Source organism: Dermacentor variabilis, chromosome 6, assembly GCF_050947875.1.
Source record: "Dermacentor variabilis isolate Ectoservices chromosome 6, ASM5094787v1, whole genome shotgun sequence".
In the NCBI taxonomy this organism is placed as follows: Eukaryota; Metazoa; Arthropoda; class Arachnida; order Ixodida; family Ixodidae; genus Dermacentor; species Dermacentor variabilis.
The window spans coordinates 35,243,498-35,270,660 of record NC_134573.1 but is presented as its reverse complement, the minus strand read 5'-3'; the positions used below and the strand labels follow the sequence as shown (position 1 = coordinate 35,270,660).

The following is a 27,163-nucleotide window of genomic DNA, read 5'->3' as shown; positions in this document are numbered from 1 at the left end:
CGGCGGGAATCGGGCTCCTTTTATTTTTTTCCGGGCGACAACTGCTTACCGGCACCGGCGATGGTGACGGACACCTCTGCCAACCGAAACGGCTATTGGAATTAGCCCATAACAGCTTACGCTGCGTAGAGTTATCATGGTTTACAAAAATTTGTCTAGAAATAGGAAAGACAAACACAGCTCACTGCCTCGCATGCCCTTAGAGTTTGTCTTTTCAGAAGAAATACAACGCCGAATTTGCGGCGACTGCTGCAATCTCATGGTCCACGTGCGGCTGCAGCAACGGGTACACAGCGTGCCATGTGGCGGCCAGGTCCAGGTTCGAATCCAAGTAAACAGCACCGGTCAGCGCCTCGAGGGTGTCGGCCAGCGGCTTGGGCGGAACCTTTGACTCGTCGCCGGGGTAGTCCTGCATGCACAAGCGCAGAAAGCATGAAACGGGTGTCCTGATGGAGCTTCACTAATTAAGCGCCTTGTAGTGGGCTTTCCTGTTTAGCTCGAGTTCATAGGGTTACGTCACGTTCCGGGAGCACACATCTTACGTGGTATGAGAAATAACACGGCGCACTTGTCATATTGCCTCGCTGTGGCCACCTAGTTGACACGCCGAATGGTCGCTCTCTTTCACATTTCTGTAATTAACGTTAAAATGAGGGAAGTTGTTCTCTGCCACACCCATGCCCCTGCACCTCGTCAAACCAATGATAGCTTGTACAGGTCTCCCTTTTTAGTTAATTACTGCGTGCTTTGTGGATTGCAGCCAACCAAACCGGCTTCTTTCGTGACAAGTAAACCAGCATGGCCAGGGCGTGCGATGTGAAACATATTCGTATTGTAAGCTCTGTGTACAAACGAATCTATTGACAGCTCAATGAAACATGCAAGAAGGAAAAAGACTAGGGGGAGCATGACATCAGGCACGAGCTACGTCTGCCCAATGGCGATGGCTCTGCGCTGCTCTCGAGGTAGCGGGTTTGAATTCAGCTGCGGTGCCCACATTTTGATGGGGACGAAATGCAAAAAAAAGCCACAGGCATGTGCAGCACACGCAGCACAGTCACCGCGCAAGCGGGAAGAGCATCTCTATAGGAGACCGCCGTAAACTGATTGAACGTAGTAACTGCAAATATTAAGTATATTGAAAGTCCTGTTTTCATTTGCATACATTTATTGAAACACATTCAGGTATGCTTTGTGGTCGAAAAAGTAGGTCGAGAAGGACATGAAGCGGAGCTATAAGAGTTCGTTGATGTTTGGAAATACGAAATCCAAACAAGAACCGGTGCTCGAAGAGCGGCATTGTGTATTTGACACACATTTCATGCTGAGGCCTTCTTGCACACAGTGTACAAACCAGGCGTTGTGGGGATCCTTCGTGTTTACGTTGAAATCACCCGAACAGTTAAGGTCACATCATGTTGGGAAGCGAAGGTATGTACCAGGAAGTCCACAATTTTCTCACGTAGAACGCCTAGCGACACATATACAGAGGCAGCCACATTATCATCGGAGTCACGCATTGCGCACACGTCGGCAAAGTCGGCGTCCAGCACTTCTGCGAGTTTGAATGACCCACAAACACATTTTCTCATTCGTGTATTGCCACGGCCGATGCCCTGTACGCAGCTCTGTTTGCTGACACAACAAACCTGTAGCCGGTGATGCCATGCGGACGAACCCAAGTCTGGGAGAAACAGATTAGGGACACTAGCATTAAGAAGCAGTCGTGCATGATGTCAAGTCTGTGTGCAGTCAGAGAACGCACGTTGAGAGAGCAGATGGCAAATCAGCGGGGCTAATCGAGCAGTGCAAGGCAGCGCTGCATGATCGTGTCAACGCGATGTTGTTTCAGTGTACGGAATTGGTCACGCAGCGCTCTATGTGGGTTTTCGGCGGCGTGGTAAAACATGAAGTCGTATTCCGCGTTCGGGTTCTACACGCCATCAAGTGGCGTGGCTCGACTCAGTGCCACGTACACAGGTTTCTGGGGATGACGTTTCTTTTATTCTTGAACAAGGGTAGTGTAGTATATGTGCCACCCTGAAACTTGTGAATTGTTATTGCACTAGCCTGCACCCCGGAAAACTGTGTGCGGCGACATCTATTGTCAGTCTTACAGTGCAACGTTGTGGTCACCATGCCTTGTTCAAGTGGTACACTGTCATGATTTCGGCTGCTTAACGCGGGGTTGTTTGTCCAGCAGTGTATTCACAATTGCACAATTTGGATTGTTCTGGCCACCACTAAGGCGAACACACAGTGGGGAAAAGAAACAACGAGGCCGATTGTTAACAAAACATGAACATCAAATTAAAACAAACAACCAAATACACAAACCAACTAAACAAGATGCCAGGACTAATAGAAACGTTCGTGCATCTCCAGCTGTTCTCACACAAGTAAACAATTATACAAAACAGTAAGGTATGTGACCGATCACAATTACTTGGCATGCGTCGGTACAGCTGCAGTGCATCGGTCGCACGAGGATAAGTCGCTGCTTGCTTTTTGAGGATCACGGCCAAGAAGTCGCACGAAGAGAGTCTGAAGTTCTTAACTTCATAGCCATGTCACCAGGACCAGCTAAGGCCACAGGCTGGAGGTAGGACGGAGGTCGGATCGTCACTGAAGGCTTGAAGTTCGGGCCCACGGCCCGACAGCTTCGCTTCTCCGCCCGGCGCTTCTGAAGCGTTGAAGCTCGGACTCACAGCTCGACAAGGTCGCTTCTTCCACTCTGCACACCGGCCTTCTTATCCAAGAAAGAAAAGAAGCTTCCTCTCTTTTCTTTTTCGGCTCCACCTTCCAGAGCCCCTGTCCTTTCGTGATTGTCTGTTGGTCGAGGTGTCCCGTCCTGCGCCGTCGCGCCAAACCCCACCATTCTTTTTCTTTTTTTAGTCAGTGGCCGTCCGCCGCACCAGACACGCGCACATTAGTATTTATACATGACATACCCACTCGGGGCGGAACGTGCACCTGAGTTAACTGCGCAACGGTGCCGCTTTTAGCTGTGCCAACTTTCGCGTCGCACCACAGTCATATTGCGAGTCCCAACTCGTCTACCTCAGTGTGGGCGAGGTCCCCAACCGCACCATTTACCACCGTCTATTAGGCCTATGTTGATCGTAATCACATATACGGCCAAGCTTCCGGGCCTCATTTTCGTCGACCCGCACGTGAGGGTCTGCGCGACGGCTCTTATGTGCTGCACGCAAGCAAAGGTTTTCCCGGCGAAGCTGTCGGACCGCATGTTAGGCAGATCGCACGGGAGGTTGCTCCCGTTAAAAGTGCCGTGCCTGATTTTCGGCAGCACACACGCGAGAGTCTTGGTGGTGAAGCTGCCGGGCCACATCTTCGGCAGCATGCACTTGAGGATTTCAGCGGCGAACCTGTGAGACCGCAGTTTCAGCAGCACCCACTAGAGGGTCCTCGCGGTGAAGTCTTTTTGCGTCGTTTTCTCGATAACGAACTAAATTGTCCGTCCTGCGTCGACGGTGACCTGCGGCTTGCGATGGTCTCTGCACAGTGATCTCCTGAGCCATTACCTCCTGAACAGCTTTCAGGCCTGCACCCACAATTTTGACGTCATATCCAGCACGCTGACACTTCCAGAAGCCGCAGTGTCAGCGACATCAGTTAGGCTCGTTCTTTCACGCTCCTGGCAGCGCGCGGACCGGTTGGTTGGATCGCCGTGGTCGCGTTTACCGTTTCCCTTTGTTGTTTTAAAGCAATTTTGTTTTCGTGCGCGATGAGCAGTAGATGCTAAAATGCCAAATAAGTGTTGTGTGCAGGGGTGCACCGGCAACTAGGATACGGGAAAGAACACAAGTGCTTTCTTTCCCTAAAGACGACGACACTTTCAAGAAGTGGCTACGCGCCATTGCTAGGAAGGACTTCGCGCCCACTTCGTACACTAAAGTAAGAATACTTGATGGTCCTGTTGTGTGGTCCTAGTTGTTCGTACTTGTTAAGCACTTTTACTGTGATACTTCCGAAGCCCAGATAGACTTATTGTGCCCACACGGACTGTAAACACACTTACACAAAGAGGAAAGCATCAGGCTATTTTAATAAGTGGATTCTCAGGTGTTTACGGGACGTTTGTACGTTGCTGCAGGTTTGCGCGGATTATTTCCAAGCTTCATGCATCGAGAGCACGACTACATACATGGATCCAAGAACAGGAAACGTTCTTTCAGTTGCACTGCCAGTACCGCAGTTGCACCATGGATCTGTGCCTACACTTTTTTCCGGCTCTCAGTCGTACCTTTCAGAACCATACAACAGCACGGGAGAAGCACCTGATGCCAAAGGAGCCGACTAGAAGCTTCCCAACTGGCCCATGCTGTCGAAGATACACTGACTTCACATGAAGCCGAGCAGGAGAGAGACCATTTTTCGTCCCTCGAAGAACTAAAGGCGCGCTTGGAAGTGGCATCAGTGTCGGTGAAGTGGACTGTGATCCACAAAGAAAAGTGAACGATGTTTTTGAACATCACCGACGATTGTGAACCTTGGTTGAAGGCGTCATTGACGGTGTTCGAAAGCCCTCAAGGGTCTGCCTGCTATCAAGTTCAGTAATGTGGAAAATTGGGCTAGTTGGTGATTAATCATCAATCCTTGCTGGTGAAGCATCGCACTGACACAAACACGGTAACGACACACAAGCAGTGAGTGTCATCTTTTCTTGTGCGTCTTTACGGTGTCCGTGTCAGCGCACTGCTTCACCAGCAAGGTATGATGGCTGCCATCATGGCTCCGTGATCAAGAACCTTGGTTAAGCTATTGTACCGGACTAAGTTCACAAAGTAAGCTCCTTGTTGGAAATTTGGACAACCTGTGCATGCTGTCTGAGGAGCGCTGTAGTTCTCGCCACCTGTCGCTTACAATAGATTCTCTTCTAGACATGATAGATGGAAGCATAAATGAAGACAAGAAAGGGGCTGTAAAGTTTATCAAGGAACAGCTAGCTTCTACTGCTTTCTGCAGAGCGTATTTAGTACAGCACACAGGTAATGGTGTTTGCATGCATTCTTCACATAATATCGCCGCATGCCTATAAGTTTTTGAGAGGAACAAGTACACTAACCTTGCCCCATCCGAGCACTATCAGGAAAGTGTGCTCATCTGTTCAACTGTGCCCAGAAATTGATTCTTGAGATGAAACTTTCCTTCAGTATGCTTCCCAGCGATTTAAACATCTGCAGCCACATGAACACACCGTGACGTTGATGCTTGACGAAATTCACATCAAGCCTTGTTTTGGTTACGAGGATGGGAGCATATGGGGTGCTGCAGTGAATTCCAACGAGGCAGCGACATCAGTACACGTATTTGTGGTTCAAAGTCTGTTGGGCTCATTCAAGGAGGTAGCACACATTCTTTCGGTAAAAACCATACAGGGCGACCAAATTCATGTTACACTGAAGAAGGCAATCTTACGAGTAGAAGAGATTGGGCACAGGGTAATAGATGTTGTCTGTAACAATAACTCACTAAACAGGAAGGCAATGAAGATGTTTCCGCCGAAGCCGATGCTTCGCCATGTTTACCCACATCCGGCATAGCCAGATCGACCGTTATTTTACGTGGCAGATGCTGTGCGTCTGTTTAAGGGCATAAGAAATAATTGGCTGAATTAGAAAAATGCAGGCATTTGCTTTTTCTACCCGCGCTTCGAGCTTTTCAACAATGATGTTTGTCCTGAATTCAAAATGACTGCCTCATTTAGGCATTTGGGAGATTTACCTAAAGAGGAGTCATCTCTGCTGCTAAAGTATGGGTATGGCTTGACGTCAAAGGCGCTTAATCCAAGCAACTTGGAGCGGCAGAGTGTTAAGCTGGTACTACGGGTTTTTAATCCGCACGTAGCCGCAGTCCTGGCAGCTCGCAGTGGTGAAGCCAATTTTCAGCATGCGCCAGCAACAGCATATTTCATCAAAATTATTCTTCGCTGGTGGAGTATTGTACACGTAAAGGTACCGAATAAAGGCTTCCATCATCGTAATGTTTACGAATAACCCATGTCATATCATATAGATGACCCAAAAGTAGCTTCTCTAAATGCTTTCATTACATGGCTTGACGTCTGGGAATATTATGGGCACGACACTGGAGTCCTTACCAAGGAGACACTGCGTGCCCTAAGACTCTCTGCTCAATCCTTGTTGGAATTGGTGAAGTACTGCATAAGTGAACTTCGCTTCAAGTACGTCCTACTAGGGAAAGACCAAACGGATACTCTCGAGAGTCGTTTCGGACAGTACCAGCAGATGGCTGGTGGGCAGTACCACATATCTGTTCGACAACTCTGTGAAACAGAGGGCAGGATTCACCTTCGAAATGTCCTTCCAAGGAGAAGCACTGATGACCTCAGAGGCATCGAAGAAACAGTGTCAGAGATGTAGGCACCTCATTTAGTGTTCATGTTAGCAGCGATGACCTTGACGCGCTCAGAGCACGAATGCCAGTTATTGGTTATCTTGGTGGGTATTGTGCGCATGCTACAATAAAAGCTCTAAAGTATGAAAGTTGCCTGGGGCACTTGGCTTTTACTGGAAATGAGACCGAAATGGATGAAGACATCCATTCCTTAATCGCACAACGTGACCTAGGTGGCCTCAATTTTCCCTCTGCCATTGCGATTATAGTAGTCATTCACACGGAGGTTGTAGTTACAAAGCTTGTGACACAAAGTGCCTGCACACAGTTTCTCCATGGGCCCTACAAAAGGAGTGTTGTTCGGCAACTGACTCTAGACTCTCTGCCGAGGCTTGAGGGCATAGATGCATGTGAAAATGGGCCCGCCTACGAGCTCCTTGTCGCACCGGTTGCTAGCTGTGCTGCAAACATAATGCTGAACAACTTTTGCAAACAAAGGAATCATATAAATATTAGAGAAGAACATAGGGCAAAAAACCGAAAAGCTCAAATCTTTCTGGAAAAGCAATTTTCCATACCCTGTACTCTGCACATTTAATTGTTTTATATTTCACTGCGGATATTTTATTGCTGTTTTCTGATGTGATTTCTTCGGCCAACTTCTGCCTTTTGCAGTACAATGAGCCTTCCTTTGTTTTTGTCGCGCATATTTTCTAACTTAGATTTAAATGGCAGTTCATTGTCTTCTTATTTGAAATTGAAGTGTTTTCGGCATCTCACTGCGATATCTTTCTTTTTTTCTCGTTGAACGTAACATCAGACAGGTTTGCTGTGGTTGGTGAATATCGTATTTGTGATAACTTGTGGCCGTGTGTGCTTTTCTTGTGCAGAGTGCCTACAGAGATATTGTGCAATTTCGTTTGTGCGTTAGGATTTTTTCTAGTTGCCTCTACCTGTAGCAGTGAAATAAGTGGTTCTTTGCGTCACCTATTTATCCTGCTGTAGTCCACAATTTCGTCACCAGTGTCTTTAATGGACAGTTGTTTTTTCGCATGTCTTTGACTCTGACAAGCAATGGTTAGATGCCTTTGAAGTACAGCATTTTAAAATCTGATAAGTGAATGAAATATTTTTGTTTGACCTACAATTAAAATGGCAGTATGGTTTTCGTGTTCTAACGTTTTGCATGGCTTTGGCATTGCGGTGTGCTATGTTCTGCTTTGGGATTTCGAATTCCTCTGGACTAATGGAAAAGAAATTAGTCCAGAGGAATTCAAACTCCCAAAGGTAACACCGGAAGAAGTAAAGAAAGCCTTGGGAGATATGCAAAGGGGGAAGGCTGCTGGGGAGGATCAGGTAACAACAGATTTCTTGAAGGATGGTAGACAGATTGTTCTAGAGAAACTGGCCACCCTGTATACGCAATGCCTCATGACCTCGAGCGTACCGGAATCTTGGAAGAACGCTAACATAATCCTAATCCATAAGAAAGGGGACGCCAAAGACATGAAAAATTATAGACCGATAAGCTTACTGTCCGTTGCGTACAAACTATTTACTAAGGTAATCGCAAATAGAATCAGGAACACCTTAGACTTCTGTCAAGCAAAGGACCAGGCAGCATTCCGTAAAGGCTACTCAACAATAGATCATATTCACACTATCAATCAGGTGATAGAGAAATGTGCGGAATATAACCAACCCTTATATATAGCTTTCATTGATTACGAGAAAGCGTTTGATTCTGTCGAAACCTCAGCAGTCATAGAGGCATTACGGAATCAGGGTGTAGACGAGCCGTATGTAAAAATACTGAAAGATATCTATAGCGGCTCCACAGCCACCGTAGTCCTCCATAAAGCAAGCAACAAAATCCCAATAAAGAAAGGCGTCAGGCAGGAAGATACGATATCTCCAATGCTATTCACAGCGTGTTTACAGGAGGTATTCAGAGACCTGGATTGGGAAGAATTGGGGATAAAAGTTAATGGAGAATACCTTAGTAACGCGGTTCGCTGATGATATTGCCTTGCTTAGTAACTCAGGGGACCAATTGCAATGCATGCTCAATGACCTTTAGAGGCAAAGCAGAAGGGTGGGTATAAAAAAAAAATAATGTACCCGCCGTGGTTGCTCAGTGGCTATGGTGTTGGGCTGCTGAGCACGAGGTCGCGGGATCGAATCCCGGCCACGGCGGCCGCATTTCGATGGGGGCGAAATGCGAAAACACCCGTGTGCTTAGATTTAGGCGCACGTTAAAGAACCCCAGGTGGTCAAAATTTCCGGAGTCCTCCACTACGGCGTGCCTCATAATCAGAAAGTGGTTTTGGCACGTAAAACCCCAAATATTAAAAAAAAAATAATCTGCACAAAACTAAATTAATGTTTAACAGTCTCGGAAGAAAACAGCAGTTTACGATAGGTAGCGAGGCACTGGAAGTGGTAAGGGAATACGCCTACTTAGGGCAGGTAGTGACAGCAAATTCGGAGCATGACACTGAAATAATCAGAAGAATAAAAATGGGTTGGGGTGCGTTCGGCAGACATTCTCCGATCAAGAATAGCAGGTTGCCATTATCCCTCAAGAGAAAAGTGTATAATAGCTGTGTCTTACCAGTACTTACCTACGAGGCAGAAACCTGGAGGCTTACGAAAAGGGATCTACTCAAATTGAGGACGACGCAACGAGCTATGGAAAGAAGAATGATAGGTGTAACGTTAAGGGATAAGAAAAGAGCAGATTGGGTGAGGGAACAAACACGAGTTAATGACATCTTAGTTGAAATCAAGAAAAAGAAACGGGCATGGGCAGGACATGTAATGAGGAGGGAAGATAACCGATGGTCATTAAGGGTTACGGACTGGATCCCAAGGGAAGGAAAGCGTAGCAGGGGGCGGCAGAAAGTTAGGTGGGCGGATGAGATTAGGAAGTTTGCAGGCATGGCTTGGCCACAATTAATACATGACCGGGGTTGTTGGAGAAGTATGGGAGAGGCCTTTGCCCTGCAGTGGGCGTAACCAGGATGATGATGATGATGATGTTCTGTTTTCTGTTATTAAACTGAGGCTCCTTGTGCGTAAATTAATAAACAAGTGGCTATTTTTGGTTATTGTTACTCTACGTGCCTCTTATCAGTGCAATGACTGCTTTTGGCTGTCAGTTATGATATTATAGTACACAGTATAAAAGGCAACATGTGTCTATATTACAGCGCGATATCGTTTGCTGTCAACCATTTCAGCCGTGAACATTGTGCAGAGGTAAATATGTTTACAGACAGCGTCTGTTATGATCAATAAATATGTATAATTCCCTTCGTAGTATTATTTATTAGAATTACCCTGTTAAATCGTGCGAACCTGGCGGTCTAGGAACCTGTATGTGACATCAGTTCTCGCGAGTCGAGCGCGCAGCAAGCGCTCGCGACCCTCCCAGCCGGCGCGTAATGACGTCGTCGACGTCATATCACGTCACGCGCAGGCCTGAAATGCGTTCAGGGTGTAATGCCTCAGCCTAATGTTGCCTGGCTGCAGCCGCGCGCATAACTCTAGGAGTTGCTTCTTCAGCAGAGGTTTGTACCTGGCGCGAGGGTGCCATAATGCGTTGCGAAAAGGAAACAAAGGCAAGGAGATTACGTGGCACATATGTCACATCCCTTGATACATGTCACAATACGATGCAAGTGGAAACTGGAGGATCCAAAGTAGCGAGTCAGAGAGAACACTAACACGAACGGACTGTTTAATACCGCGCGCTATTCACTTTTTTCCATTCGCGATGCTTCTTCTAAATGGCGATATAGCTTCTTTTCGTCATTGTCCTTGCCGCACTACAGAAGCGGCGTTTTTCAAAGGAGGAATCGTCCCAATATGAAAGTTATGCACGACAAATTACAGCGCGAATCACTTGGATACGTATGGCTTTATACGCTCCACAATGTGCAAGGCAAAGTGAGCACGCATCGACGCTACGCGGCGCGCACGTGACATCGCGCGATTTCTCGTGGGCGATGGCTGCGATGGAAACCGAAGGCGGCGGACACTATCACTAACGGGAACAGCTATTTGAATGAGCCCATAACACTGCAAAACGCTCCTATGCCTACGATTTAGGTGCCGGTTAAATAACTAGAGGTGGTCAATATTACTCTGCTCTCCCCCTCTACGGAGTGCCTCATAACCAAATTGTCAACTTTGCCTTTCTTTAATGACGTGAGGCAGCTAGGCGCGGCAAGACAACTTCCCTTTGACGCAACCGCTCCTTTCCTTCGAGGCACTTACGTGAGCTCACCCTTGGAAAATAAGGCACCCATTTGGCTGCTGGGGATTTCCAGTCATTGTTTGATTCGGGGTATCTTTTAGTCACGCACTCGTCACAGTCTGCTCTAGCCACCCACTCTACTCTCGCGCACACGGTCAGAGCACACAGCGGCTAGAAACTACCACTTCCCTATAGCGTGTTAATGGCCTGGTTTTCTATAATGACTTTCTCATTCTTATTCAAATAAGGCGGTGTTATGAATGTTTGTTCATTCATTCTTGGAGGACAACAGGACAGTGGGCAGCACCGGAATCTCAATTGTGGCTCAAACTATATGATGAGCTCTTTCTCCTACAAATGCGACTGAAAACTAGAGCGAAATTTCCGGAGTCCACTCTTTCTTTTCTTAACGTCGACAGCAGCTGTTCGATAAAATGCCAGGAAGCGAATCCAGAGGTCGTTCACATTAGTTTGCTCTCCAGTATAAATGCATGGGTACTAAGTGCTTTCTCTCTTCGCCTATGAGAACGTATGCCTCCAAATGACAGGAAAGCTTATCGGCTCATAGGATCAACGTCACATTGTTATCATAATAATAATAATAATAATATTTGGGATTTTACGTGCCAAAACCACTTTCTGATTATGAGGCACGCAGTAGTGGAGGAGTCCGGAAATTTTGACCACCTGGGGTTCTTTAACGTGCACCTAAATCTAAGCACACGGGTGTTTTCGCATTTCGCCCCCATCGAAATGCTGCCGCCGTGGCCGGGATTCGATCCCGCGACCTCGTGCTCAGCAGCCCAACACCATAGCCACTGAGCAACCACGGCGGGTACATTGTTATCAGGCGTTAAGTGAGAGCCTGTATGATTTCTATAGTACTGGAACTCAAATGTCGTATGCTTGGCTTTTTTGCATTCTTTTTAATATTGTACAAGGTTTACTTCCCGAGATCCTTAAAAATGCCAAGCTCTAGAAAAGAAACCGGGAACACGGCTAGAGGAGAAATTGCCTAAAATAAAAGAAAATCATCCATAATCGAGTCTCATCTCACGTTGAGGGCAAAGCATAAGGTTATGTTCTTTCGTTAATATTCACATCAGCTGTTTGCTTACTTTGATGCTGTTCTGACGTCTGCAGATACTATACTGAGCAGTAAAGGTGGTTTGGTTTCAACTTAGCAGATGGTGCCACAGAATTAGCATTGGTGACGCGTTACCAATTGGAAATCTTCTAGTAGCCTAATTGTTCACTGCATCATTAATTTATTACTTGGCTCTGGTACAGTACGTAATGACGGTGGCAAGCAAACAGCAACTAGATGCCGAGCAGACGATGTGGTACGAAGGAACATATTTCCAGGTGCGTTTGCCCCTCCTGTCGGATAAGGAGACCAAGGAACTGCTGCGAAAGAGTTTCGATAAAACCGAGCCCCACTGTCGCGTTCATCTAAAGGGGGCTTAAGGTTGCCGCACCAAAACTTTTGTTGCTTCAACGCCCCAGGGAAAATTTCACCCACAGTAGAGCGAGCAGACTCTCAGTAGACGGAGCACCGTACAAGAACACATCTTGAGGGACTTTCGCCCTTACTGGCTAAGAACTCGAGCAGGTTCCTCAGGGCTCCAAGGAGCTACTTGGAGTTCAGAAGCGCGAGAACCCACGTCTGTGCTCTATGCACCCGCCGGAGATTTTCCCAAGCATAGAGTTAATATAGCCAGTTCTAGAGGTGAAGCACCCCACAGCGCCCTTGCATTGAAATCGGTAACCACAAGGGCGCCGCCATGTTCTACTGTGCGCGGGCGCGCAGATGACGACACACGCAATCAATGCTATTCCGAGCCTCCCTCAGTATGATGGCGGCGTCTAATTCAGGCACCTTCAGATGCCTCCTTTCACGCACCATTAATTTTAAATCCAATTTTTATAAATAGCCACTGGGTATTTCTGAAAAATATACACAATGACCTTTACGCTTTCTCCATACGTACACGCCACGTGTAAATCCTGGTTTCTATCATCAGATTTTCTATATTTTCATCCTCACATAAATGAGAGGCAACACATGGCCGCGCCTTTGCGGTAGACACATTATTCGCCCAGTTGTTCCTCTATTGTTAGTATGCTAACTCTATGCCTCCAAGATTAGCTGCGCGGACAGCCATGCGCAGCCATGGCAGAGCTAGAGGAGCAGGTACGCGTCCACCTGCCCTTTCCTCTTCCCCCCTCACGCGCTCTTGATCACGCAGCCTCAGACACCGGTGCAAGGCAACCATGGCACGCATCGATCCACCATCTTCTTTTCACCCTTGTACGCTCTCCTTCGCACACGGACATACAGCACGCGGTACGCGATAGGGTCTTATCGCACTTGGATACTAAGTGAAACAGTGATGACGACGGCACAAGTTCGCCAGTAGTGTCCCTATAGTTGGTATCGCCAACAAAAGGATTACATTAACTTGAAGTTCACTACCCGTTCTATTCAGACCTGTATATGCACCACTGGCCTGTATGGTAGTCTAGTAGCCATGCACACAGCTGCATAGTATAATGCTAGTGTGTGTGCGCCCGACGCTCATACCAAGGGGTGTATTCCGCAAATATCCACTAGGTGCACTCTTGCATAATATGCCACAACAACAACTGGAGGCCGAACGCTACCCTGACTCTGCTACAAACCAGATTGAAGGAAGTGTAATGGTGCGTCCTCTTGGTTTCGTCGCTTTTGCAGCCGCTACACGTCTCCTGAGGGCTTTTAGCTATGCACGCGCGTGCCCAGTCTACGCCATCTTTAAGGGCAACACGACGGCTCCGACGACGGCATCAACAGCCTTAGCCCAAACTTAGTGTCCCGTGTGATTGCTAACACAACAAAACCCTACCGGTTAGGCAACTGTCGTAGGGTGCGCAGGACTGGTATATTGTTTCTTGTGCACCATTCATGACACAGAAACTCTAGCAGCGCTACCAGGTAAACTTTGTTCTATTTCACTTGCAGCGCGTAACGTTTAATTGCCTGTGACACCAATCTGTAAGCTTTCTTTGAACAGTAGTCAGAGCATTGTCTCACTATAATAAAGAAATTACCGCCCAAGTATTCCGTACAGCTAGTTAACCAGCGAAGCTAAAACGGGTTGCCCCGGTGTTTATCACTGAATTGATAACGATGGTTCATTAAATGACGGCTTCGTAGGCTGCCGGACCTTCGGTACGCAGTTGCTGCTTGCGCTCGGCTGCGTGAGATTGTTTTGTGCCCGGGCTGCAGCACTGGCACGGAGTAGACGAGCTCGCTCCCGCTTCTGCTCGCGGCGTTGCTTATCGAAAGCTGCCTGCTCCTAAGGAGTACCTATGACGCGAGGCCTAGTCATTTTGGAGCCGGAGAGAAACTGCTGCGCGTGAGCTCGGTTGCGACGGAGTGTAATGACGTCACCACAGGCGCAGCCATTCGTGCGCCTCTCTTTATCTTTTTTCTTTCGCATGCGTATGGCGTTGCGCCCGAGGAGTTTTTGAGGTATAGGGGACAGACTGACAGAAGCACGGACGAATCGGCTAGCCATATACAACTTCGCTATAAAGGTTGTGTGTTTGAACACTCTCCGATAAAATTATTGTCTTGGGTCAGCTGGACATTTGAGAATTTAAAGAACTGTTAGGCAGCCATTTGCAGAAATGACCACGCTTATGATTTCATTAATGGTTGTAGAGTCGGCTATTGTCTTCCTTGTTTATTGGCCTTTTGTTGACAAACTGACATGCAGACAACCTAAGAGAAGACAACATTTATTGTAATTTATGAGATTTCATTGGGTCTAGTATTATGCGGTAAAATCTTTATCGGGAACCTAATCTGTCTGAGCAACTAACTTTAGACTGTACTGCTGCCCAGGGGTGTAGCAGTACAGTCTTAGAGGTGGGTGGGGGGGTATGGCTGCCCCCCCCCCCGAAATTTCTTCGTGCTGTCATGCACTGCCGACCAAAACAACCCCCGGAGCAGGAAATCATTCCGTATTTTGTTTAGAATGTCTTTTTCACGCTCAAAAAGACATTTCAGCGCGAACATTGCGAACTCGCGCTGGATTTCGCTCCAAAGCTCACACACCGCGAGTCACAAAACGCAAGGAGCCCCATCCAAGCACAAAGTTTGAAGGGAGTTTTGATGGCCAACAGGCTGGTCGCGGCATTTCGCGGAGGCCGCGGAATCTACGGAGCACAAGCATTTCAATTCCGAACCCCCCCCCCCCCCATTATGGGTATAAAGTTCTCATAAACATTTGATGCGGAAGGTGCATTGACATTTCCAATGTCGTGCTTTAGATTTTCAATTCGGGAACTTTGTGGGTTTAATGTTGTTATAAACATTCGACGCCAAAAGTGCACCGACTTTTCTAAAGTCGTACAACGTTTGTTTTTCTTCGGCCGAGTGGATTTTTGCCTGGCAGAGTTTTAGTCGCTTTCCGGCTAGCAGACGAGAAACAAACAATGGCCGCTGGCCGCCACCACTGTGGGAACTCGACAGATTGCAACGCGTTCGCTTGGGCGCAACCCCTCCGGAAAGTCTTGTCTCGCCGGTGTAGGATACCGAGCAGTACATGGATGGTTCTCTGTCGACCAAGCGTCTCGTGTTTTCTTCAATATTTCTTCGGTAGCCCCATTAGGTGCCAAAAGTAGGCATTCGATTGTAGGCCACATGCTTTTCTGTGGGTTTTATCATTTCGGTATCCCCGCCCCACAAAAGGAAAAGAGTCATTCTTGCGGCGCAGCTAGTTGTCGCATGGTGAAAGTTCAATTTTGTTACTTCTTCTTTTGCAGAAAGTAATGGGCCACGGGTTTCTTCTTTTGCCGGATATTCTCACTATATTATTGCGATATCAATTATAGGGACACTCCAGGCGCATACCTGCCGTCGCCGTCACCACCATGTTCCGTATAAAGTCCAAAGGCAATAATGTGACCGCGCGCCGCATGCTGTATGTGCGTGTGAAAGCGTAGGGGGGGGGGGTGCGGGGATGAGCTGGCGATGGTGGCACAGCCTTGTGTGCGCAAAGGAGAAAAGCGGCGAAGAAGTGCGCCGCCTTCCATCGCACCCGATACGTCAGGGGGAGAGGTGGGAGGAAGGGCAGGCCTTATGATTCTGTGATCTGTGAATCTGTGATTGCGCATCATGTTTATTTGCCTTGCTTGACGCATTGTATACAGTGACTTTTCCGTAGCTTCGTAGAATTATTGGAGACATGCGTACATTTATATATCTTGTTGCGAGGCTTTTTGTATACGTGCAGTGAACTTTGTTTCCAATGACACTTTTTCTCATTTATCAAGTTGTATGTTCGCATTTCTAGATTTCGTTGTATCTTCGCATTTCTATTGTACGAGGGCAAGTCAAATGAAAGTGAGCTAACCCATTCTGCGCAATGATGGTTGGGTTCATTATCTGCGAGGCATGCACGTAGCACACAGGCATCACTCATTTCCAAAAGTGACACAAGTGTGGCGATAAAAGTTCTGTAACGCTCTCATACACTGGGTTGAACATGGTTGCCTGACATAATGGAGACTCCAAATGTTGAATAGTGTGGTGTCGTGAAGTTTTTGACAGTTGCAGGTGTTTCCCAAAAAGAATGTGGTCGCCGTATGGCTGCCATGTATACGTTGAACATTGAATTTCATTGGCCACTCTGGAGCATTGGAGCAAACTGTTCAAAGAAGGATGGGGAAGAGGATAATATGATCCAAGACCGGGCCAATGCCTCCATGCAATCACCCCCAACACAATTGCAATGGTTGATGAGCTGATCAGACAAAAACGCAGGATAAGCATCGATGAACTGGCAGAGCGTGTGAACATCAGCAACGGTTCGGTTCATACCATAATTCATGAACATCTCAGTTATCGGCTCTTGTGTGCGCAATGGATGCTTAAGATTTTGAACCACCGCCAGAAGACTGAGACGTTCGCCGCTGCTTTGACTCATCCGATACGGTATCACAATGACGGTGACGATTCTTGTCTGCAGTTGCGACCGAGGACGAATCATGGTGCCACTACTACGAGCCTGAAACCACGACGGCAAAGCTTACAGTAGAAACATTCCAATTCACCACCCCAAAGAAAACAAAGGCCGGCATTGCAGCCGGAAACTCATTGTTGACTTTTCAATCGCCAGGGGGAATTACTGATCGAATTTGGTAAACCTGGAGAGACTATCAATAGTCTTCAATATTGTAACCAACAATTGCAACAGCCGTTTTTAAGAAAACTAATTTACTCTGGGCCAACCTGTGCCCGTCAACAAAAAAACCGACTGAACACTCAACAAGGACAAAAGCGTCCCTCGAGCTTCGCTCCTTCGAACGTCGTTCTCCTCTTTGTCGCCTCCTGTCGCGTGCCAATCGTCCGATTCTCGCGCACGAGCCGCCGGCCTGTCAGCACCGGCCGAGCGCTGCCTTGCGGTCCTTTGCTTGACGCTCGCAGTGTGGCGGCTACGCAGTTGGGATATGTCGGTCGTCTTTTTCTTCTCGCAATGCGGGCGGCATTAGCCCCCTCCGAAGAAGCATCGTCCCGGTGCGTAGGAAAGGCCTAGAGAGGCCAACTGCTTTAAAAGGACAGTGGTCAGAGGACGGCCGGTGCTAGGCTTGATCGTAGGTGCAACTTCTGTTAATCAATGCCTTCCATAGTATGGCTTCATTCGTACTACGTGTACGACCTCTGGGCGAGTCCTGCGTCGTGTGGAGCAAACTTGGCCTTCAGGAGTTACCTCGTAATTTAAGGGACTTAACCGGCGAAGTACTTTGTAGGGGCCAAAGTAACGGCGCAGTAACTTCTCCGAAAGAGCGGGCGCACGTATAGGTGTCCATACCCACACTTTGTCTCCGGGGTTGTACTGTACCTCTCTTCGCCCTAGGTTGTACCGGTTTGCGTCGGCATATTGCTGTTGTATGATACGGTGCCTTGCAAACTGCCGTGCTTCTTCTGCCCATTCTATGTACACACTAACGTCAGGGTCGTCTTCGGTGCTGTTGTCTACAGGTAACATCGCGTCTAGTGTCGTTGTTACTGTCCGACCGTAAAGAAGTTCAAATGGCGTGAAATGTGTCGTTTCTTGTACTGTAGTATTATACGAAAAGGTGGCATATGGTAGAATACTGTCCCATGTCCGATGCTCGACGTCCACGTACATTGAGATCATGTCAGCGAGCGTTCTATTGAGCCGCTCAGTCAGGCCGTTTGTGGATGGTACGCTGTGGTTTTTCTATGAGCAGTATGTGTTAGTTTCATAATAGACTGCATCAAACGGGCCACAAAAGCTGTTCCTTTGTCTGTTATGAGTACCTTAGTTGCGCCATGTCGTAATACTATGTGTGTGACAAAAAACTGACCCACTTCAATGGCGGTTCCTTTTGTAAGAGAACCCGCCGCGGTTGCTCAGTGGCTATGGTGTTGGGCTGCTGAGCACGAGGTCGCGGGATCGAATCCCGGCCACGGCGGCCGCATTTCGATGGGGGCGAAATGCGAAAACACCCGTGTGCTTAGATTTAGGCGCACGTTAAAGAACCCCAGGTGGTCAAAATTTCCGGAGTCCTCCACTACGGCGTGCCTCATAATCAGAAAGTGGTTTTGGCACGTAAAACCCCAAATATTATTATTATTTTGTAAGAGAAGAGGTCTCAGCATACCGGGTCAGAAAATCGGTTGCTACCACAATCCACCGCTTTTCTCAGGTTGAAACGGGAAATGGTCCAAGTAACTCCACTCCTATTTGTTCAAATGGCGATGTTGGTGGCTGTATCGGTTGCAGAAAACCTGCTGGTTTGAGTGGCGGTACTATCTCGGCACGATTTGACATAGTGCTGCACTGCATCCATCAACTTCGGCCAGTAATATTTCTCGCGGATTTTTGCCAGAGTCCTACTAACGCCTAAGTGGCCAGCTGCAGGGTCATCATGGCAAGGTTCTAAGATCTCAGCTCGCAACGATGATGGTACGAGAAGTATAAACGTCTCACCAATGTACTCGAAGTTTCGTTTGTAGAGGACGTTGTTCCGGAGGACATACGAACACAATCAGCGGACGAAAACTCGAGGCACTTTCACTTGTCGACCCTTCAGGTACTCTATGAGCAGGAGTAATTCCGGATCAGTACGCTGATGATGAGCCATTTCCGTCGTATTCACAGCCCCAAGAAATGGGGAATCTTGCTCGTTGTCAGGTGACGTAGCCTCGATTGGTACGTGTGATAGGCAATCAGCATCATTGTGCTTGATACCAGATTTGTAAACGACCGTGATGTCATAGTCCTGTAGACGCAAACTACATCTAGCGAGTCTTCCAGAAGGGTCATTGAGGTTCGCCAGCCAGCACAATGAGTGATGATCGCTGATGGCTCGAAACGGTGTGCCATATAAGTATGGCCGGAACTTACTGATGGCCCATATAACCGCCAGGCATGCCTTTTCTGTAGCTGAGTAATTTGTCTCGGCTTTCGATAAGGTGCGGCTTGCGTACGCAATAACTTTTTCTTCTCCATTCTGCCACTGGATAAGTATGGCACCGAGACCAACGTTACTCGCATCGGTGTGGAGGGCCGTTTCGGCATTTTCATCAAAATGGGCAAGTATAGGAGGACTCTGCGAACCCCGTCGTAGTTCAGAGAAGGCGTCTTCTTGTTCTTTCTCCCACACAAAAGGGACATCTGCTTTTGTCAGTCGCGTGAGTGGTTCGGCAACTTTAGAAAATTTTCTACGAAACGCCTGTAGTAGACACACAGTCCCAGGAAACGTCTAATAGCTTTTTTGTCTCCTGGCTTCGGAAACATTTCTACTGCAGTGATCTTCTCAGGATCGGGGCGGACGCCTTCAGCACTGACAATGTGCCAGAGAAAGCGGAGCTCGCGAAAGCCAAAGTGGCATTTTTCGGGTTTTATTGTCAACCCCGCCGTGCGAATAGCACCCAGAAGTGCTCTCAGTCACTGCACGTGCTGCTCGAATGTTGTGGAGGAGACCACCACATCATCAAGGTAGACGAGGCATGACTGCCATTTCAATCCGGAGAGAACAGTGTCCATCATCCGCTGGAATGTGGCTGGCGCAGAACACAGACGAAATGGAAGCACCTTTAACTCGTATAAACCATCCGGTGTCACAAATGCCGTTTTTTCGCGATCTCGCTCGTTCACTTCTATCTGCCAGTATCCGCTTTTGAGATCCAGAGAAGAAGCAAGCATTGCGTAGTTTGTCCAAGGTGTCGTCGATGCAGGGGAGTGGATAAACATCCCGCTTCGTGACGAGGTTGAGTTTCCTGTATTCAACACAAAATCGTAGGGTGTTATCCTTCTTTTTGACCAGCACTACAGGAGATGCCCACGGACTATTGGATGGCTGTATTACATCGTCCTTGAGCATTTCCTGTACTTGACTTCTTATCGCTTCTCTTTCCTTTAGAGCCACTCGGTAAGGGTGTTGGCGAACTGGTCTTGCAGGCTCTTCGACCACAACGCGGTGTTTTGCGACGGGAGTACGGCGGACTTTCGATGAAGTCGAAAAGCATTCTGCAAACTCTGTGACCAAGTTCACAATCTCATCTCTGTGTAGTGATGACAGCTCTCGGTCAATGTCGATAGAGGTAAGGACACTGTCTAAGGTGGTAGAAGCTGGTGATGCTGCATCGAGGGTTCACACATCCGCAAATTGTGCATAGTCATAAAGAGACGCTATGGTTGTTCTCTTCGCCACTTGTTGTGCCTCAAGTTCGTCAAAAGGACGTCCGCATATCCGTTACGCAGGTGAACTAGGCCTCTTGCCACGCATATTTGCTTTTCCAGTAGCAGCCCAATATTTCCGTCTGCAAGTCCCTCATAGTCACGAAATACGTCGCTCCTTACAACGACAGTCATACTGCACCGTGCCGGCACCGTCACGTCTTCATCCACAATACGGAGAGAGGAAATATGTGGCTGCTCTGTATCAGAAATGGTAACAGCATTTTCTGTGGAAAACAACACGCGTGATTCTTGCAAGTCATAATTGCGCCATTCGTTTGCAAAAAGTTCATGCCCAGTATCAGATCATGGGAACACTCAGGGAGAACAATAAAGCTGCTGACATATGTAAAGCCTCTAATTCCGACTCTTGCTGTGCACATTCCTACGGGGTCGACTAAGTGTCCCCTCGCTGTACGTATTGGAGATCCGGTCCAACGGGTCAATACCGTTTTCAATTTTCTGGCGAGTACACTGCTAATAACTGAATAGTCCGCACCAGTGTCTAACAACGCAGTCACTTCGAAGTTGTCGATGATGAGGCGCCATCACTGCACTCGTCCCTCGTTTCGTCGCACCGTCGTCTTGTCGGATTTGCGATGGAGGGCCTTCGGTGTTCCGGGAGTCGGCGGCCTTGCCTCCACAGGTCGCTGGCTCTAGTTTTCCCGTCGCGGACTATGGAAGCGACGCCTCGGTGAAATGGAAGAGGGACGCGGACTGGGCGACCTATAACGCATAGGCGCTGCTGATCGAGGTTCATGTTGCTGGGGGTTCCGAATAGTTTGGCGCGTAGATAAAATGCCTCAATCTCATAAGGGCGCTCACCGTTTCGAGGGCAAGGCGCATTCACAGAGAAGCCACGCAGTCCTACTCGGCGATACTGGCATTCCCGGTATAGGTGACCAGCCTCTCCACACTGGTAGCAGAGGGGACGCCGGTCTGCAGTGCGCCATACATCGCAAGGGCTGAACATTACGAGGAAGTACCTGGGGTATTGTGGCCGTTCGTCCAAAGTCGGCGCGTCCTAGGTCCTGACGTAAAGCTTGGGCGTACGATAACCGCGGCTGACGCTCTGGCTGTGCGTGGGGCCGTATCTGAGGCTCTGGCTCACAAATTACTTGGTGGACTTCTTCGCGCATGACATCAGCAAGTAAGGACACCGTAGGAGGGCTTTGGGCCAGCTGCAGTTTCTGCAGCTCTTCCCTTACGACGGACCTCACCATTTCGCGTAAGATGTCCATATTGTTGGGGAGGGCTCCTGATGCAACGTCAAATGATGCGACGCATACATCTATGTTTTACTGCATCGCACGCTGATGCACGTCTCCTCCATCGTCGTCACCTCTGATCGAAATTCGGCCACAGTGCGGGGCGGATTACGAACCAGGCCGGCAAAAAGCTCCTGTTTCACACCGCGCATTAGGTGCCGCAATTTCTTGTCCTCAGCTATGTTTGGGTCGGCTCGGCGGAAGAGGTGGGTCATGTCTTCAATGTATATGGTCACACTTTCGTTGTTCCGTTGGTTCCTCGCCTGAAGAGTGGCTTCTGCCCTCTCTCTGTGGTCCGTGCTCGGGTACGTAGCTAGCAGCTCTCGTCGGAAGTCGTTCCACGATGATGACGACGCTTCGTGGTTTTGAAACCACGTGCGTGCAGATTCCTCCAGCGCGAAGTGCACATACCGGAGTTTCTTTGTCTCGTCCCAACGGTTACATCTGGCGACACGCTAGAAGTTTTCGAGCCAGTCCTCGGCATCCTCGAATGCGTCTCCGTGAAAGGATTCGGGCGTCCGGGGTGAGTCAACGACGACGTGAGGAGGGGTTACTTGAGTAGCCATCGCACTGGTACCTCGGCTGGCTGCAGCCGCTGCCCTTGGTGAATCGGCGAGAGGACCAAACTCGAGGGCCTCACCTCGTATGCGGCGACTCGTGAGTCGGTGGACAGGCGTTGATTCCATTGGCTACAAACTTCGGGGATCCGGGCTACCTTCCCTGGCGTGTGTGGGGCTTGGAATCATACCCCGCACCTCCACCAGATATGTAACCAACAGTTACAACAGCCGTTTCTACGATAACTAATTTATTCTTGGCGAACCTGTGCCCATCAACAAAAAAAAAACGACTGAACACTGAACAAGGACAAAAGCGTCCCTCGAGCTTCGCTCCTTCGAACGTCGTTCTCCTCTTTGTCGCCTCCTGTCGCGTGCCAATCGTCCGATTCTCGCGCACGAGCCGCCGGCCTGTCAGCACCGGCCGAGCGTTGGCTTGCGGTGCTTTGCTTGGCGCTCGCGGTGTGGCGGCTACGCAGTTGGGATATGTCAATCGTCTTTTTCTTCTCGCAATGCTGGCGGCAATATTGTTTACCACCGGATCATCTGCATGTCCCAATCAAGAACAAACGACCTGGAAAATTGACGAATGGCGTAATCGTGTTCCACGACAATCCAGGTCCCCACGTCGCTTGTGTGGTTAATACAAAACCCGCAAAGTTCAAGTGCGGAGCGCTGCCACATCGGCCATACAGCCCAGACCTGTCGCCATGCAACTTCCACTTTTTGGGGCAATTGAAAGAACAGCTCAAGGGCAGCAGATTCGTGTCGGATGGTGGCGTGAAAGAGTCACTTGGACACTTTGAAGCAGCCACCCAAGGAGTTTTATGAAACGGGAATCACGCGACTCATTAGTCAGTGGGACAAATGTCTAAATCGTCATGGAGACTGCTTTGAAATAAAGTGCGCCGTTTCGTATATATTCGCGTCGGCTGACTTTCATTTGACTCCACCTCGTATTTTTTTGCGGAACTCCTGCATTTTATACGTGGTCTCTGTTGCTACTATAATTTCGGTGCAATTACTCTCAATAAGCTACCGGCGACAGCTACTCCTGGGCAATACATTGGAACAAAGGAAAACGTCATTTTTCCCTGGCCGTTGCATTTGTACAAAAAAAGTAAACGAGGTTCTTGAATGACAGTTTCGTTAAAATATTTGTCCTCAACTTATTCACTTCGTGGCCTTTACAGTTTTCATATCAGCGGCATGCATTGCTTTGTTGGTATCGCACTGATACAGTTCTAAAGTTCATGTGATATTTTCTTTAGTTATTAAATAGTCAAAAAATACATAGAAGCATGGATATCAGTTGTTTCGGGTACAATTTTTGGGACATGCGAGTATATTATTTCATGAAAAAAATCACATTTTACTTGTCTTCACAGTGTATAGTGTTCAAGAATTCGTTCGCAGCATTTTTAGCAATGGCAATGCTGTTATTATTCATGTATTTGATCCCTCGACAAATTCGTGACGAGGAGGCCAATCTGCAACGTGAGCCACCCCCCCCCCCTCCCCGAACAAAATTTCTGGCTACGCCACTGCTGCTGCGTACTGATTTCCCCGCAGATATTTTCATACCATAACTACTATCGGGAAATCAGGAGCTATATAGTGTCTGCTTAAATTTCATCCTTCTGTCTTCAAACAGCTTCGTGACTTTGTAAACCTGTCATATTCAACAAAGTACTGCGTTATACATACTTACATTAACATTATTCGAATTCTACCGTCGGTAAAATTCGGACACAGGACCTCTAGCATAAAAGTGCGATATTGAAACCATTGCGCCACGGATACATGCATGGACAAGTGGCATTGAACACCGTTATGGATTTCTTGCGGGCAAACCGGCGCGTTTCGACTCGGCGACCACGACAGGCACAACCGCTGCAATGAGTAGCGACTGTGCGTGTTCGAAGAGCCTAGTGCACTTATAAAAGCATAGATTGCTCTGAAATTAAGGACAATGAAGGCAGATAAAGCACAATAAAAAAAGCCACCACAGCGTCTGAATCCACGAGAACGAAGGCCAGATAAATCCACGCAGTACCCTCCGTTCCTATCGTATCATTCCTATGATGGCTGAACGACTGCAGCGCCGGAGCAACACAAGTTGTTGTCGGAAACTGTTTTCCTGTCCCACCTACCGCGTTGTCGATGCTGCGCACGTAGTTGACGACGGCGTCGCTCAGTGCCGCCGACCCCGTTCGCAGCAACCGCTGCCAGCCTTGGCGCGTGGCGATGAGACCGAGCGAATAGTTGGAGTCGACGCGCGAGCGCGCATCGTGCAGCGACCGCGGACACAGCGGGTGGACGCAGCCGTACAGCTTGGCCGCCAGGAAGTACTTGAGCAGCGCGTCACCAAGCGTGTCCATGGGCTGCATGCTGGCCGGAACCTTGCGCTCGGCGGCCGGGAACGAATCGTGGGTGAACGCCATCAGCAGAAAACCCTGCAGCAGGGTGCGAGATACACGGAGCGGCTTGCTGCGTCACGATCGCCGAATAGAGCGCATCATAAGAACGAACACGTGCAAGCGCTGGAAGTATACATGGCCTTACGCATTCAATCAAAGCTTAAACTCCTCATTGCTTTGAGGCTGTGACCCACAGCGGTCGATCAGCGATTGTAGCCTGCCTTTGCTGGGAAAAAAGCCGTGGGTTTGATTCACTGCCATGGCAGTGGCGTCCCGACGTATGTGCGCGGTGAAAGACCCCAAGATTTGGGCGCGGATGTTAAGTCAAGCAAGTGGTCAAAATAAATTCAAGTCCTATACTACGTCGTCACAGTTCAAATGTTGCTTTCAAATGTACAATGTCTCCAGCTAGCATTGACCAATCTGGGAAGAGCACAACGCACGCAGTCGCAGCTTTGATCAGGCCACCTTGGACATTGTACGCTCTTTCGAGAACTGAGGAAAACCTATTACCATCCTGTGCAAAAGTTGCAACATCAGCAGCGCCCGAAAACCCGACAGCGCAGTAATCCCAATCTATAATCAAAGATAAAGAATGCAAGAGAAGCTTCGCACCCCCTCCGTCACCAAAATAGCGCGAGACGCGCCTCCCACTTAGGTCTCCACATGAGAAAAAATAATCCCCTTACAGATGCCACTGGTAGGAAGAGGCGCCTTATGGAATCATTGGCGAACCGCACTGGTGCGAACCGGGGCGTCCTAGTGGGCAGTGGTGCGGTTTGCCGAGAATGCCATTATTTGTTGAGCAATAATGATGACGTGGTGGTAAAGCAGCATATGGGCGAACAGTCAAAGTAACTAGGTGACAGGATAAAGACAGCTGAGAGCACAAGCGGAAAGTTTCAAAACAAGAAGGATGTCTCCACAATATATTGCCTATTCTGTCGAACAATCTACAGCCGATAATTTCAATGGGCGAACAGTCAAAGTAACTAGGTGACAGGATAAAGACAGCTCAGAGCACAAGCGGAAAGTTTCAAAACAAGAGGGATGTCTCCACGATATATTGCCTATTCTCTCGAACAATCTACAGCCGATTATGTCAATAAATCTTCCAGTGGTCTACCTAGTACGTTCACACACGCGGTCATTGCGCCTGCATAAATAACTTTCGAGCACAGTTGAGGAATCAAAGGCGGAATTATGATACAAAGAATCAAGGAGAAGAGAGAGACCATGACGAGGCAATTCGTGCGTTGGCGTACGTGTACATGTTCGTTAATATGGCCACTGTATTCCTGGCCTGTCATATACCATAGGCGGTCTTCCAGAACCTGTACGCTTTTGTGTCACGCCTTAGCCTTAAATGTTACCTAACATAATTAAATATAACGTAGCAAGCTTAGTAAATCAGAGTACTGTTTCGAAGTTTTTCTGTCACCTTTTATTTCTTCCGGTAATTGTAAACTTGTGCCATACATCCTGCTTAAGCTTAGTACAACAAAGAAGCCGCCCTTCCCGCCAGCAGAGACGACGTCACAGGCATGATTGTTCCGCTTCAGAAGAGCGCGCAGGATCACCTTCGGAAATTCACTACGCAGAGAGAGAAGCGACAGAGAGAAAAAAGGGAGGCGAGGATTGTGGCCTATACGCCGTCTCCTTTGATACAGGAAAAGGCACGAACAGTGACGCTTGCCGGCCATGACAGATGCAAAGGGACGCAGCGTATCCCTCGCGGAGGGAGGCAGGCCTCCCGCATCATAACCTAGCTACATCTAATATGCTTCAATCTCCGCAAGTACTGAGCCCCTTTCAAAACCTGCTGACTGTAGTCGAAACTTCCGGCATGCTGAGCCGCCCTTTAATGGCCGTCGTCACCAAGTCACTGCCGTGGGAGCCTCACCTTGTCGCGGAATGTGTAACCGATGAGTTGCTCAACCTGTTGGTATGGCTTGGCCGCCTCGAGCATCACAGGGTCCTGGGGATCCCACTGCTGGCGAGGAACCGGCCGCGTCCACTCGAAGATACCAGCGGAGACTTTGGATGAGGCCATTTCTCTGCATTCACGGCTCGACAGCGGTTTCTTTTGTCGCTTCTTCTCTCCCCAAATCATGATGGTGATGATTGCATGCATTGGCGCATACCCACGGCGAAGACTCGGCGACGAAGTGTGCGAAGGAAGCAAAAGAAAAAGAGGCAAGAAAATAGTACAACTTCTAAGAAAATAATAAAGCTACGAGGCAAGGGATATCTTCAAGCGAAATAACGTTAAAGTGTACGAACTATTGTCTATAACGTCAATTGATTGATTTATTTATTGAAAACTTTATTATTCCACCGAGCTGGGGTGCCCGCCTCTTAACATGCACGTAGGTAGAGGGGGAGGACGAAACAGTCCCCGTGCGTTGAGGACGGTGAGTCTTCACTGCCTCAACGGCCAGGCGGATTGCTCGACGCTGGTCCTCTTCTGCCTCACTCTGGAGCAAGGCCTCCCAGGCTTCTCTACTGTCAGTGTTTTCCT

General features: G+C 48.5%; 1 protein-coding gene across 1 annotated transcript; it reads right to left on the bottom strand.

Moving 5' to 3' along the window:
* Window positions 1–26,783, bottom strand: LOC142584125 (uncharacterized). The gene is made up of 3 exons (XM_075694300.1): window positions 26,546–26,783; window positions 24,376–24,678; window positions 1–409 (listed from the first exon to the last, which is right to left on the bottom strand). The coding sequence occupies exons 1-3, from the start codon at window positions 26,774–26,776 to the stop codon at window positions 215–217; spliced, it is 729 nt and encodes a 242-aa protein (XP_075550415.1). The 5' UTR covers window positions 26,777–26,783; the 3' UTR covers window positions 1–214.
* Window positions 26,784–27,163: the final 380 nt, after the last annotated feature.